Raw genomic sequence first — 13,732 nt, 5'->3', positions numbered from 1 at the left:
AAAGCATCAGTGTTCGTTCTTGTATCGCAAAATCCCAAGGGGGACGTGGATTGTATTTAAAAAACCAAAAATCCTAAAAAAAAACAAAAAAGAACTCGAGCAAAAACCCCTGCTGCGAAGCCAAGGGGTTCAGCCTTTGCTGCTGCCTCGTTCCTCTGAACTGGCAGGTCAGGGATGAGGTGGGATGTCTGCGTGGGCAGGCAGGCTTTGAATGAGGAGACGTGACACCCGGCTTTTTCCCAAAGCGGCTGGGATGAACCAGCCCCTGCGCAGCCCCCTGGCCCCCAGCGCCCAGTAAGCTGCTTTGCAAGAGAAAAAACCTACAGTGATCGCACCCTGAGAGCTTCTGCCATCTCAGCGTCTGCTGCCGAGTGGTGGGGCAGGGAGAGCCGGGTGCCGCGGGCAGTGCACGGGGATGCGTGCCATCCAGCTCAGCCGGCCGGCTCCCGGCACGGTGCCCGGGTGTGCACCCATGGGAAAGCGGGTGGCAGGAATCGGCAGATCCCCTTGCCCCTGTTCTGGCAGAATTGTTTGGGAATTGGTTAGTATCTTGTTTGGTTTTTTATCACATAGCAAAATGGTAATAATTCTTTCTATAAATATCTACATGTGTGTATATATATATATATTTCATTTTGAGAGCAGGGTAGTGCTATTTTTAAACACTTCTTTTATATATGGAAATTTCTATCCTGACAATAAACACCCTGAAGATTTGTATGACATGTCCCTCTCCTTTCGGCTGGGCTGCAGGGCCACAGAGGCAGCTCTGTGCCAGAACCGAGGCCTCTGGCTTTTGCAAAGGCCCCCGCCGTCCTCAGGCTCAAAAAATCCTTTGGGAAAGTCCTTGCTCATGGGCACCCCAGGATGGCGCAGACCAGCCTTGGCTGCAGGGAGCCGATGTGGCACAGGTGCTGTCACCGTCCCCAGTGTTTGCTTTGGAGCCTGCGCTTGTCGGAGCAGGGGGAGCTCAGCGCCTGCACGTGTAAACGTGCCAAGTCGGTGGTGCAGGGCCACTTACACCCACGGGAGACATGGCTCTGGTGCCGGGACACATGTGCTCGGGGCAGGAGAGCCACCGAGCTCCCTGGCTGGCTGCACGGGGAGGGATGCCGAGGCAGCCGGGGACCCATCTCCTGCAGGTGCATGGTGCATAGGCGGCTTTTTAATCACAGGAGCCCACCTTGGTGTAGCCCTCGTGTCCCACACCGAGGGGAAAGGAGGTCTCCACTTGGTCCTGTCTCCTGCATGTCCTGTCCCCTGCGTGCAGGCAGAGGCTGCTGGATGGGGACAATGACAGGTTTTTGGAGGGGGCCTTCATGTACCCACCTTGCTTGCTGGTCCCGTACCCAGGAGGTGAGAGCAAAGCAGGACTGAGAGGAGCTGTTGCTGCTGAACTAGCAATTCATGCAGGAGAGATTCATGTGCCCGGGGGGGCTCATGGGGCTGCGCAAGGTGCTGGGCAGCGCTGGACTGGAGGGAGGAGGAGGAGGAGGGTTCGAGCCCTGGGCTCACACTGCTTCAGCACAGCTCAGCTGTGCCCTTTCCTGCTCCAGGATGCTCCATCACGGACCTTGGCCAATTTGCTTTGCAGAGTCCGGGTGTTTCCACTGCCGTGAATATTCCTGGTGGGTTTATAGGGCACTTTCAGGGGTGGCTGAGGGGGCCACATCCTGCTGGTCCTGCTTCCAGGAGTCGTTTGCTCCATGGGACTCCTGTCCTGGGGGCGTGAGAGCTGGGTTATGGTGAGGTTTTGTGTGCTTGAGGCTGGGATTTGGAGCCAAGGAGCAGGAGGCTGAAAGCAGGTCCTGGGCTGGGGTGTGGGGCTGGCTGGGACTGCTCTGGGGAGAGGAGCTGGGAATGGCTAAGGTATTTGCTTTACAAGTCAAGGAGTAGCTCTTTCCACATGCAAGCAAAAGCAGCAGTTCCCCAGTTCAGCGTGGGGCTTTGATGGCTTGTGAGCAGGGCTCTTGTCCCGGTTGGCGGGGACTGGGGCATTTGTGGCCTCGTTATATCTGTTTGCTGGGCTGGCAAACGAAGCACTGCTCATTAGCTCTGCAATATCCCAGCTGGCAGCCCCATGGCCCTCCTGTCAGCCCTATATCCCACCCATGAGCCCCATATCCCATCCACGCACCCCTCCCAGCCCCAATATCCCTCTCACTTACCCCGCAGCCCAGCAGACAGCCCTGGAGGAAGGTTAGAAGGGCGCTGATGGGCACAAGCCACATCCAAGCCAGATCCTATTGCTACAGAGCACAGTGATCAACAAGCCACACCAGTGTGCTGCAAGCCTGAAACTGGGGGCTGGGACTTCCCTGCTTTGTATGCAGCTCCCTCAAAAAGCACACAGTAACTGCAGGGAAAATTAAAAAAAGGGGGGGGGAGGGAAAGAGCAATTAGCTGAGTTTGGGATTTAATAGCAGGCTTGATTAGAGCAGATAATGGCACACCCTGAGGACCTGAGTAAGCCTCAGTTGGCCCAATGTAACTTTGGGAAATACTAAAGGAGGTTCTAGACAAAGTGGAGCTGGGCTGACAGTGAGATGAAGAGGCTCGATGAGGGCTGGCAGCGTGGTGTGGCCTCAGGGATGGAAAATCATCGGCATGGCGGCGTGAGAGGGGAGGCAGGAGGCACAGGGAAGGGCAGCAGGAGCTGGGCATCAACTGAGGTGAGATTTTTTTGGGAAAGCATCCCTGGGACAGGCTGTGGGATTGCATCTGGGAGCAGGGCCCTGTCTGCGCCCTCCTGCAGAGCCTCATTAATGGCTTTTCACTAGATGGCACCAGACACCACCGCTAATGGGGGTGCGCTGGGCTGGGGGCACCCCCTTCTCCCAGCACCCCGAAGCGGTGGACCCGGCCCGGGGGCGAGCGGAGCATCCTCAGCCATGAGCTGGGGAGGAATGGACGGAGCTTGGCGTCAGGCTGAAAGCATTGCATCGCCTGGTAGGGGACAAGGGTTGCTTGGTGGGGCACAAGGTGTCCCTCGGGTGCTTTGTGCACCCTGCTAAGGCTGGGGCCTGGCCATGGTCAAGCCCCGAGCTGGGGGACCTGGGGCTGCTGGCCTCCTTCCTTGCCATCCCTGGGTAAAACAAACCAGAGAGCCCCGGCCCGGCTGGGAAATTGCAGCGTCAGCTGGCAGCGTCCTCGGCATTGCGCAGCTCAGGCCCTGCTGCCTCGGGAGGAGGCTCACGAAGGGCTTTTCATGAAGGAGAGTATGAGAAGCGTGGGATGGGGATGGCTCTGCGGGACCCTGGGGCAATGGGTGCTGCACACGTGGCAGAGCGCAGCTTGGGGACTGCAGGTGGTCCTGTGCACGGCAATGCCATGGTCTGGGTTATTCTGTGGGAGTCTGCAAGAGAAGCAGGTTTTAGACTTTTCGCCTATGGACTAGCTATGGATAAAGCACTATCAAGAGTCCTTCAGATGGATTTCTCCCCCTGCCACCTCAGCTTCTCTGCAGCTGAATCCAAGCCTTGCTCCTTGGTGTTTTCTCCTCTCGCGGAGGCGCAGCCCCAAGCACCACCTCGGCGGGCCGCTGGCACCAGCTGGGAGCACAGCACTGTCCTCTTCAGCCCCAGCAGCAGCTGAATGCCAAAGGATTGCTTAAAAATTAATCCAATGCTTGTAGTTCTCATTGAAAGTGCTGAATTGTTGGTGCATGGCCCAGAAAGTCTATTTGGGTTGGCCAAATACTCTCCTGGTTATTTAATAGATGACTTTACAAAGAGCTAAATGCAGCCACAGAATCATTAGGGAAACTGTACAATAATTAACAGCTATCCAGTAAGTTAAGGTCCAATTAATGTGGCACATTGAGACATGAGAGGGGAAGTCTGAGCAGGAAAGGGCACAGTGAGATGCCCACCATGCCCTGGATGGAAAGCGGGGGCTCCAGGGGCTGGGGCAGGGCGATGGCGGGGGGCTCAGGGGCTGCATGGAGCACGTAGGTGCGATGCCTGGGCTTTTGCTGCTCCTTGCCCTGCCCGGTTGTGAAATCAGGGGCTGACCCAGCCCACCCTTTGCAGGAGCACAGGGTGTTTGGCCATGGGGTGCCTTCACCTCCCAGGGCATTCCCAGCACCTGTTTCCAGACAGCTCAGGTTCCCACCAGCCCCAGAAATCCCAAGGAAGGGCTCCAGGAACCTGTTACACAATGCGAGGGGGACATTGACCCATTGGTGGGAAATGGAGTAATTTCCCATTGCCCAAGAGCACCTAAAGAAAACAGCTTTGCCTGGGAGGGGGGTGCAATCTGCTTGTGAGGGAGAAGATGGAGGCCTGAAGGCTAGTGAGATCTTTGCCCTCAGAGCAAGGACTACAGTCCCTTATCCCTACAGCCATCCAGAGTCAGGGCTCAGTCACACAGGGATGTTTGGCCAAGGACAGGGCTGTATGGAGCTAACGCTCCTACCCCGGTGAGGCCAGCCACTTTCTTCCAGCACCAACCTGCTTCCCTCATGGCAGCAGCCACCCAGAGAAGATGCTGGGGTTCAGGTGACCCCTGCAGAGCTTGGGAAAGCTCACCCTCGGCCGAGCCAAAGCTGCTTTCCCCACACTATCTTACACCACCACCAGGGCAGAGCCCGGAGGGTTTGGGGCTGGGGCAAGTTTCCTCTGGGAAAACCTCAGAGGATCATCCCTGGGAAGGCACAGGCAGCCCCATGCTCTTGAGCATTGCTGATCTGGATCATGCTGTAGGGTTTGGTTTGTTGGTCCCGCAGGGTACTGAGGGAAACGCATGTAACGGGCCCCAGAAGGGAACACAGCATGGTCTCCATGATGGTTTCTCCTGGTGAAGCGTGTCTGCCCAGGAGAGAGCAGCTCCACTGCCTCCAGCCTCCTTGGGGGACGATGCCCTGGACCATCTACCCTTGGCTTGTCCCTCACCCCAGGTGTGGCTGCAGGGCACAGTTGTGCAATGGAATAACTGCGTTTTGAGCAGTTGAACAATCCCATTTCTATCTTGTGCAAAAGGTTTCCGGAAAACCCAATGCAACAGCAGAAGAAAAAGGTAAAAACATTGGCAGGTGCCCAGCCCCATTCCCCACCCCCATCCTCCCCAAGGGTTTAAACGTCGGCATCCCCCAGCTCTCCACGCTTGCACCTCTCAGAGACGCTGCTGCGGCATGAAGTCGGTGGCCGCCCTCCTCCTGGTGGGGATGCTCCTCCTCTGGACAGAGCTGCCGACAGGTATGAGATGTCCTAGGATAAGGTACAGGGAGGAAAAGCACAGGGGCTGGGAAGGAGCCATGTTCACAGGGATCCTGTGGGATGGGAAGGGAGGGGAGGGGGATGTTTTCTGGGGAGCATCTCCCCAGGGCCCCTTAGCTGCTGGCAGCCTGGAGCAAACAACTCCCTCCTCTTGCAGGCAGCGCCTGGTCCTGCCCGCCCGTCCGCTTCACCTGCGCGATGCTCAACCCACCGAACAGGTGCTACGTCGACCAGCACTGTCCGCGGTTCAAGAAGTGCTGCAACACCTTCTGCGGGAGGAGATGCATCTCGCCCCCATCTGCCCTCCCAGTCTCCTACGGTAGGGTCTCGGGAGCCCCTCCTCCTGCGCCCACCTCCCTGGGTAGCAGAGGGGATATACGGTGACAGTGGCTGGGCAGGGAGCTGTGTCCAGCTGCCAGAGCCTTCTACTGTCAGGCTGGTGGGGTGGTTGATGGCCAAACATGTGGGCTGGGGTTACCCTGAGCACCAGACCCAACCCTGTTGCTTTCCCTCCCTTTCCCCAGTGTGAGCTCTTGCTCCCAGGACAGACCGAGGGCCTTCTCAGCATCCCCATGCCACCCAGCCAGCTGCCCACACCTCTGCTAAGGCTTGTCCTGCCTGATGCCAGCTCCCAGGAGGATGGGAATGGCCACCAGCCCACGCTCAGAGACCACCCCAGCTCCAGGACCACCCTGCTGACAGCTGCCACATGGTGCTACATGCCGCCTGCACGCCCTCTCCCTCCTCTTCCCCACTACTGTTTTAACAAATAAAAGAGCTTGTCCCAGGGATGCTCATGATGTGCAACTCCTTTCCCCACCTCCTCCTGCCTCTCTCCAGGCTCATCCTGGCACATGCTCCCACTGCTGCTTTCACCCCACAATTTCTGCCTGGGGAATATGATGGAAACAGTCTGGCTGCGCACCCAGAGTACGGTTAGGGGCTGGCTCGGGGGAGCAAATCCATCCAGAGGCATACAAACCCCAGGAGAAGAGGGCAATGGGAAGGGGCTGGAGTGAAACATGACGGGACACCTTAGGGGACTCTCCCGGCAGGCTGCAAGGGGCCCTGGAGAGCAGCGTGTGTCCCCAGGCACACCCAGGACGGGCAGGGCTGTGGGAAGAGGACTGACCCTGCCTGCCGGGGGGATGCAGGAGGCAGAGCCTCCCTGTGGGTACCCCACCTGGGACACGTCTGGAGGGTAGAGGAGGGGGTTTACGTAGACCCAGACCCCAAGTGGTGCTGAGCCCCTCACCACACCTGAGCTGGGGGGGGGCGGGGGAATTCAGCTGAAGAGAATTGCACGGGAAAGCCTTGAGCCAGGGCACAAACCCACAGCTCTAAAGGGTTCTTGTAACTTTTGTACAGCTGAGTGCCAGGGCTAAAAATCCAGGAAATGCTGAGAAACATCAGCAGAGGAAGCGTGTGCAGCCTGAGGGACCAGCCCGGCATCTGTGCAGTGCAATAGCAGAGCCGGGCATTGCCACCACGTGTGGCGTGGGCAGAGCGTCACCCAGCCCCTGCTGATGCCCAGCAAACAGTGTCCGCCAGCCCCCCCCCTCATTACATGGAGCCACAGCTGGTGCCAGGCTTGCATGTCCCATCAGCATATTCTCAACAAGCAGACCCAGCCCAGACTGGGAGAGGAGCCTGGTCTGTCTGCACGCACTAGAGAGATCAGAGAGGAAAATTAGTGAGTGTTGGATGACAGAGGAAAATGAGCACTTGGGTGGCTGGCTGGGAGGAGGCACTTCGCCTCCATCTCCTTCGACGTGCAGCTCCCAGCCAGGCAGACCCCACAAGCAGCCCAGCTCCCAGCCCCTCGCATCTCCTGCCCGGGAGGAGCATCTTGCAGGCACTGCCTGAAAGGCGCCTGGTGCGGGAGCTGCTGCTGCGTAAGGGCTGAGCTAATGCTCCCCACTGCCGGGCACCAGCAAGGCAATCTGGAGAGCAGCATGAACTGGTCAGATATTTAAACCACCCACAAATACAGCGGGATGAAACCTCTGGTTGTGGTATTGACATCTCACATGGCCCAAGGCAGACAGGAAAAGCTCCCCGGCCAAGGCTGGGGAGAGCATCTGCTGGAGTGAGTCCTTCCACGGTCACCCCCATGTAGGAACTGGAGGGAGGGAGGCAAAGACTCAGAAATTATGCAATCACTGAGAAGGAAGAAGTCCTATGGTGAAAGACCACCTCTCTGCTTAGCTCAGCCAAGGGAGGGCAGAGATAACTGGAACGCTCATGCAGTGCCAGGGGAGGCTGGAAACGCCAGGTGATCTGGCAGGGACAGACAGAACAAGGGCTGGGAGCTCATCAGCCAAACGCAGTGTAAAATCAGACATTGCTCCTGACCAGTGCAGTGTCCTACCAGGGGAAAAAATATCTCTGCCACCCTTACACCAACCCACCCCTCTGAGCCACACAAGCCATGGGGTGACAGGGGCAGAGCCCCAGCACTCCCCCAGCCATCCTCGCACTGCGACAGCTCAGGCTGGCACGGCGGCCAAGGGCAGAGAAGCCTGATTACACCTCCCGCCGGTCATTAGTCACAGATCACAGCCCTCCCTCCTCCAACAGGACCAGCTATTATCAGCTATTAAGCAGGCATTTCTATACAGCTGGCTAATTTGATAATGCAGCAATTATCTTGGTTTGTTAACAAGATTAAATTGCTAATTGGTTTGATTAAGCACAGAGCTCCAGGCATGGGGTGCCTCTCAGCTGGGAGCACTCATGGCCCCGCACAGCCCGATGGCTGCCATGCTCAGTGCAGCAGCTCCTCCGCAGAGACAAGGGCAAGGCAGCAGCCCAGGAGGGGTTAATTCTCCCCAAAACTGCTGCCTGGGGCCTCCAGATCTCCATGTGGTGGCCTGGAGAGGTCCCTCCTCCTGCCCTGAGACAGAGCCAGCTTTGCCTGTGTCACCACTGTCACCCAGCTGCTGGCCCAGGCAGGCAGGGGGAGATGGCTTTGGGGCCAGAGGATGCTATGGGGACATCTGGTCTGCCTCAGTCCTGCTTCTCTCTGTTTGGGAGTGCTGGAAGTTAGAAATCCCTGAGGCAATGCACCATGTACATACACCTGCAGCTGCATCAACAAATCCTCTGCCCTCCTCTCCCCAGGCACAGGTCCCTACCACCCTGCATTTCCAGCAACACCCAGCTCACCACCGCAGCTGTACTGGGGAGCTCCCGTCACTGTGGATTAGACTCACCTGTACCCCCCCATGCAGTCTGCACCCGCCTGGGAGGAGCTGGGCAATGCACCAAAACACGCACAGGGCAGGATCGCTGATGGCGGGAAGCTCCTGGCAGCACACTTTGACTGAAAATCCTTTGGATCCAGGTCTCTGGGGAGGAAGGGAATTCCCCTCTGCATCCTAGGTACGTGCCAGCAAGACAGCAGGAAAAGCAGCAAGTCCTGTGCCAGAGAGGAGATGTTTCCATGCTGGTTCTTCCCACGTCATCTGCTTCCTCAGGGCTAGAGCAGCCTGGAGATGGAGGGATTTGTTTTCTCTGCCTGGGGGCTTACCAGAGCTCAGGACTTGCTGCTGTAGGACCTTCTCCTGGGATTAGCCCACCAGGTCTGGTGCTGGGAACGTGGGCAAAGGTTGCACTCAAGGACGCAGCTTTGGGTTAGAAACATGCCTTGTGGCATGTCACAGCAGCAGCATCATTGCAGGGCAGAGAGCAATTCAGCTCCTTTTGCATGCGGCAGGTCTGGCTTACTCCATCTTCCCTCAAAACAGGGGGTTTGGAGCCAGTCACTCTTGGACCAATGCCAAAGGAAACATCCAACGTGCCCCATCATCCCAGGGGATGGGGTCCAGAGTGGCTCCCTGGGGAGTCATCAGCATCATGGAGGCAGCCTTGCTCCATACAGAAAGGCACTTTGGTCCGCACTGAGATGGAGACAGGGCAGAGGATGGAGAAGTAAGATCTCACCCACAGCTCACCCCTTGCACACCTGAACATCTTTTTAATATTTTCTTGGAGCCTTCTCCCTGCCTATTTTCTGCTCTGGCTCAGAAGACCGGGTGATCAGGGTCTGAATACAGAACAGTTTGGTGCTCAAGAGTGATGCGAGACCTTTTCAAGAGATGATTCAAACCAGCCTAATAAGAATTACTATAGCTTTGAAAACCTTTGAAAAGGGAGGGTTATTTAACTAGCCTGGCCCAGGAGCGGGAAGCTGTAGTCCCAGCAGGATGCAGCAATCACATCAAATCCAGAGGAGAAAATACCCTGGGCTGAGCAGATCCACTCAGCAGCGGCTCTGCCCATGGCCGGGTGCTACACACAGCCCTCGTCTCCTCTGCAGAGAAGCAGCAGTATTTCAGGTGGGAAAAGGAGTCAATGCCGTTCTGGTCCCCACCATAAAAGAAATATATATATACACCTCTGCAGAAAAATAAACCATCCTCACACTGCTGAAGGTCAACAGATGTATGAATTCACTCTGTGCGTTCTCTGTGGGATGATTTATATAAACTCAGCTCCTCACCTGGACCAAGTCACCCTCCAGCCACAGGGCGAGGGTGCTCAGGGCCAGAGCTGCCTCACACCAGCTGACGCCCCCCCAGCTTTCTCCTTCTGAAGACACAGGGATGCCTTTTTCCTGCTCAGGAGTCTTTCCATGAACATGCCTTGGCTTGCCTGGCCAGGATGCACCAGTAACCCTTCCTGGTGCCCTCTCACCCTCCCCAAACACAGCAAGGGGGAACACACGGCACCAGCTCCCGCTGGGCTGGGAGGGCAGAGCGGGAGCCACATCCCGGGGTTGCGTGGTGGAGGGCGGCTGCGGCTGCCGCCAGGAAGCCTTTGAGACAGCCGGGGGGGAAGCTGTCCCTTCTGTCTGGCTCCAGCACATCACCCCAGCTGCGCACCGCAGCCAGCCCCCTGCGCGGCGGGGAGCCCCGGAGCAGCGGGGTCTGGCAGGGGACGGGACCGTGGTCGAGGGATGCCAGAGCAGCCCTCTGCGATTTCTCTCCTGCCTGAAGCGCTGCCAAGCCTCGCAAGGTGCTTGTGACAAAGTCCTTCAGTCTGGCACAGAAACGGCTCTGCGTGCCCCATGACGGCCAAGAGGCAGCAGAGCTGTGCCGAGCCGCTTGGCTCCATCCCCAGCCTTCATCCCACCAGGAATCATCACCAGGCTGCTCTCTGCTGCAGCCACACAAGGTTGCACACCCAGGAAGCCTGTCAGATGCTGGCAGGACTTCCCTGAGCCAGGGAACCAAAAGGAAAGGAAGGCAAATAAATGAGGCACTGGCAGCACCCTGTAGCTGGGGGTGATCCCTGCACGCCAGCAGTCCCTTGTCCCCATGCAGAAAGAGAGCAGAGGAGACAGAAACCTCCTTCCTCTGCAGGAAGCCGCACTGCACGAAGGCCTGTGTGAGGGCTCAGCAGGAGGCTGGGCAGCAGCGCAGGCAGGGCTGGGGCTGCCGGGCTCCCTCTCCACAGCCCCAGCTCTCGGCTCCAGGGCCAGACCCGCAGTCCCTCAGATGCAGGCTGATGTCTGCATTCAGCCAAGCAGCTGGGACGTTACACAAGTAACAGCTCTGGCAAAGGCTGGTGAAGCACTTGAAGGCTCACGTGAAGCGGTTTGCAGAGAGGAGAGCACCAGCAGTGAGCAAAGCACCTCCCGTAAGTGCCTGCCCTGCAACAGCCCCTGCTCACGCACCAAATTGCAGCAGAGATCCCAGGTCACAGCTCACACATGTGCTCGGGGCAAGGTCAGGGTCATAAACTCACCATCACCCCAAATCCCCCAGCATAGGCCCCAGGGTACCTGCACACCCCCTCCCAAATAGGGCCACACACCTGCAGAGAGACCCTCCCAGCTGAAACCAGTACCTTCCCATAGCAAAGTGCTTTGGAAGAGGAGGATGGGCTATTTATGCTATAGGGCAGCCCAGGCGAGCTCCTGCCACTCCCCAGCTTCAGCTGCGGAGGGGAAGCTGTTTCCCAGCTCCTTCGGGTCCCAGCACCATCTCCCCGTTAGCACCAGCAGCATCGCACGGGGGAATTCCTGCCTCTCCAGCCCTGGCTGTGCCAAGGCGCACACAGATGCTCCTTTCCCCCACAACTATGTAGGTTAATAACATGCAATGTGATTGCAAGACACAGGGAACCGCAAAGCTATGTCAATATTTAGCTTTTACACATTTGGCTAATTAGAGAGCAACCTGTGATTCCCTCCGAACGAGGCATGGCTGCCTCCGAACGAGGCATGGCTCCCTCCCCTTCTGTATGTTCCCATTTCAGATGGGATAAACGTCAGCTCATTATTTCTGGAGTTCGCTGGTCGCAAACGGTCTGTCCCAAAATGCTATTCCCAGGCACTGGATGTCAGAAATCATTATACTAAATAAAGCTTCATGAATGATTCATGAAGCTGGGTTTCACATTAATCAGGGAGAGATGGGCAAAAGCAGCACAGCACCGCAGACTGCTGTGTCGTGTTCTTGCACAGGCAGGCAAACGGAGAGGTTTGGACCTTCAAGGCACAAATCAGAGAGATGGTGCAAATCAGAGAAACAGCCTGGTCCCAACACGATTGGAGCCTGACCGAGCGGAGACCAAAACCAGGCAGTGGGCCGTTGCCCAAATACCTTTCTGCTTCAGGAGCTCCTGTGACTCGATCACGTTAATGAGCCCAGGGCAGCCTGCTGCTGCTCCGAGCATCCTCAGAGATGCACGACTGCTTTTCACATTAGCCCTGGTCTCCAGCACGGGGCTGGGCCAGTGCTTGGGACTCATGTCCTGACTTCCTGGCCCTGTGCACTATGGCCACTAAAAATAGAAAAATGTTTTTCTTAAATGTCATCGGGAGGCTCCTTCCAGGGCCCAGGCAAACAGGGCTTCTGCCTGGATGCCACGCTGCATCCTAGCACGGGCTGTCCACCAACGGGTATTTTCTTGGGACACAAATACTTCTTCCACTGCTCCAATACTTTGGAAAGAAGGTAGATGTGTCTTCTCTTGGTACCTGAATCTACCTAAAAAGGCAAGCCCTGAACTCTGTAAATCAATGAAAGAGTGAGGGGTGTCCTCAACATGGCAATGTTGGTGGAAGGAGGTGATGAAGCATGGGATCCCGTGTGCATTTTGCAGGACCAAGTGCCTGTGCCTCTCCCGACCAGCCAGGCTCAGCCAGCGAGCTCTCATCCTTGGGTCTGCCCCTGCATCCCTGGCTGCTCCTCTGCCGCTTGCTCAAAGATTCCTGGTAAAAAAACCCCTCAAAACTACAAAAATACAGTGACAGGCCAGCGTACGGCAGGGAAAAATCCGTAGCTGGTGTTGCAAACTCTGGGCTCTGACATGAATACAGTGGTGATTCTCCGTGCAGCAGCGGAGGAATATCTATCAGGAGGCCGAGGAGCTGTCAGACACCTCTGCTCCCCCCACCGCGGCTCTGCAGCCTCCCTGGGCCAGCAGTGAGTCACCAGCCCTGAACCACGGCAGGGCTGATCCACCACCGAGGGCACCTGTGCCACGCTGCAGCTCAGGGGTGGCATGCCACCCTGCTCCCCAACACTCCAGCATCTCGCAGGGCGGATGGCCGATGCTGTAGCTCCGTCAGCCCCAAGTCCTCCTCCTTGGACCAAGGCGTCCTGCCCACGCAGGGATGATGTCTGCAGGAGGGAGAGGCAGAGATAGGGTGCTGGAAGCCAGCAAGTCCCCTGGCATCCCTCAGAGCCTTGAGACCCAAAGACCCTCCACCACCAGAGCCCCTCTCACCACCCCCAGCAGTGCCAAAGCCTCCTGCAGGGAGCCCAAAAGACAGCATCCTTCCAGAAATGGGCAAGCCTCTTCCCCTCAGCCCATGCCCCATTAATCTCCAGCTGTAATTGCTTCTGCTCTCACACCCTCACCAGTGCAGAGGTAGCTGGAGGCAGACCTGCAACGGGAGCCAGGGGCTCACCCAGAGCCTCAAACCAGCAGGGCACTTCCACCTGCAAAATAACAATAGTGACAATTCATCAGCAATTTATCGTTTTGGCTTGAAATTTCTACCTGTGTCATCACAGCCGGGCAGGGACCAAAGGGGCCCAAACCCAGCGGCCACTCTTCGTCCCCAGCTCTGGTGGAGAGGCAGAGCCCCAGGGCAGGTTTGCTGCCCCTGCTCCTGCCGGTGCCAGCCCCTCGCCTGTGTTTGCTATGGGATAAAAGTATCTGCAGGATCACCCATCTCAGGGAAACGGCATCTCCCTTTGTCCTGACCCCCTTATCGCACGGAGAGACTGATTTCCAACTTGTCTCCTTGTATCACCACTAAATATTAATTTATAAGGCAGCACTATTTCTGGAGGGCTCTGAGTTGCCAGGATTTTCAGTATGGGTGAAACTTTTGGCTGCTTGGCACCCATGGTGCAAGCAAAGAGCCCAGGCTGGCTGCGTCCCCGCAGCCCTCACCGAGCCGCGCTCAGCCCGGTCCCGGCACAGCTTCCGCCTGCGCGGCGTCACCATGCCCAGGGCTCCCTGCTCCATCCTGCCCGGCCGTGCCTGGTGGGGTC

At 57.3% G+C, this 13,732-nt stretch overlaps 1 protein-coding gene across 1 annotated transcript; it reads left to right on the top strand.

Annotated features, from left to right (window-relative positions):
* Positions 1-5,058: 5,058 nt before the first annotated feature.
* On the top strand, positions 5,059-6,005 carry LOC140659567 (caltrin-like protein 2). The gene is made up of 3 exons (XM_072879361.1): positions 5,059-5,195; positions 5,374-5,535; positions 5,741-6,005. Exons 1-3 carry the CDS (start codon positions 5,132-5,134, stop codon positions 5,743-5,745), a joined length of 231 nt encoding a protein of 76 aa, XP_072735462.1. The 5' UTR covers positions 5,059-5,131; the 3' UTR covers positions 5,746-6,005.
* The last annotated feature ends 7,727 nt before the right edge of the window (positions 6,006-13,732 follow it).

Source organism: Ciconia boyciana, chromosome 14 (assembly GCF_034638445.1).
Source record: "Ciconia boyciana chromosome 14, ASM3463844v1, whole genome shotgun sequence".
Taxonomy (NCBI): domain Eukaryota; kingdom Metazoa; phylum Chordata; class Aves; order Ciconiiformes; family Ciconiidae; genus Ciconia; species Ciconia boyciana.
The sequence above is the reverse complement of the archived record's forward strand: the minus strand, read 5'-3'. Positions and strand labels throughout refer to the sequence as shown.

What these genes read in the sequence shown, in the direction of transcription:
- LOC140659567 (XM_072879361.1), top strand. Translation starts at nt 5,132, where the DNA reads ATGAAGTCGGTGGCCGCCCTCCTCCTGGTGGGGATGCTCCTCCTCTGG. An exon ending in CTGGACAGAGCTGCCGACAG is followed by an intron (nt 5,196 to 5,373) that starts GTATGAGATGTC and finishes CTCCTCTTGCAG; the next exon opens with GCAGCGCCTGGTCCTGCCCG.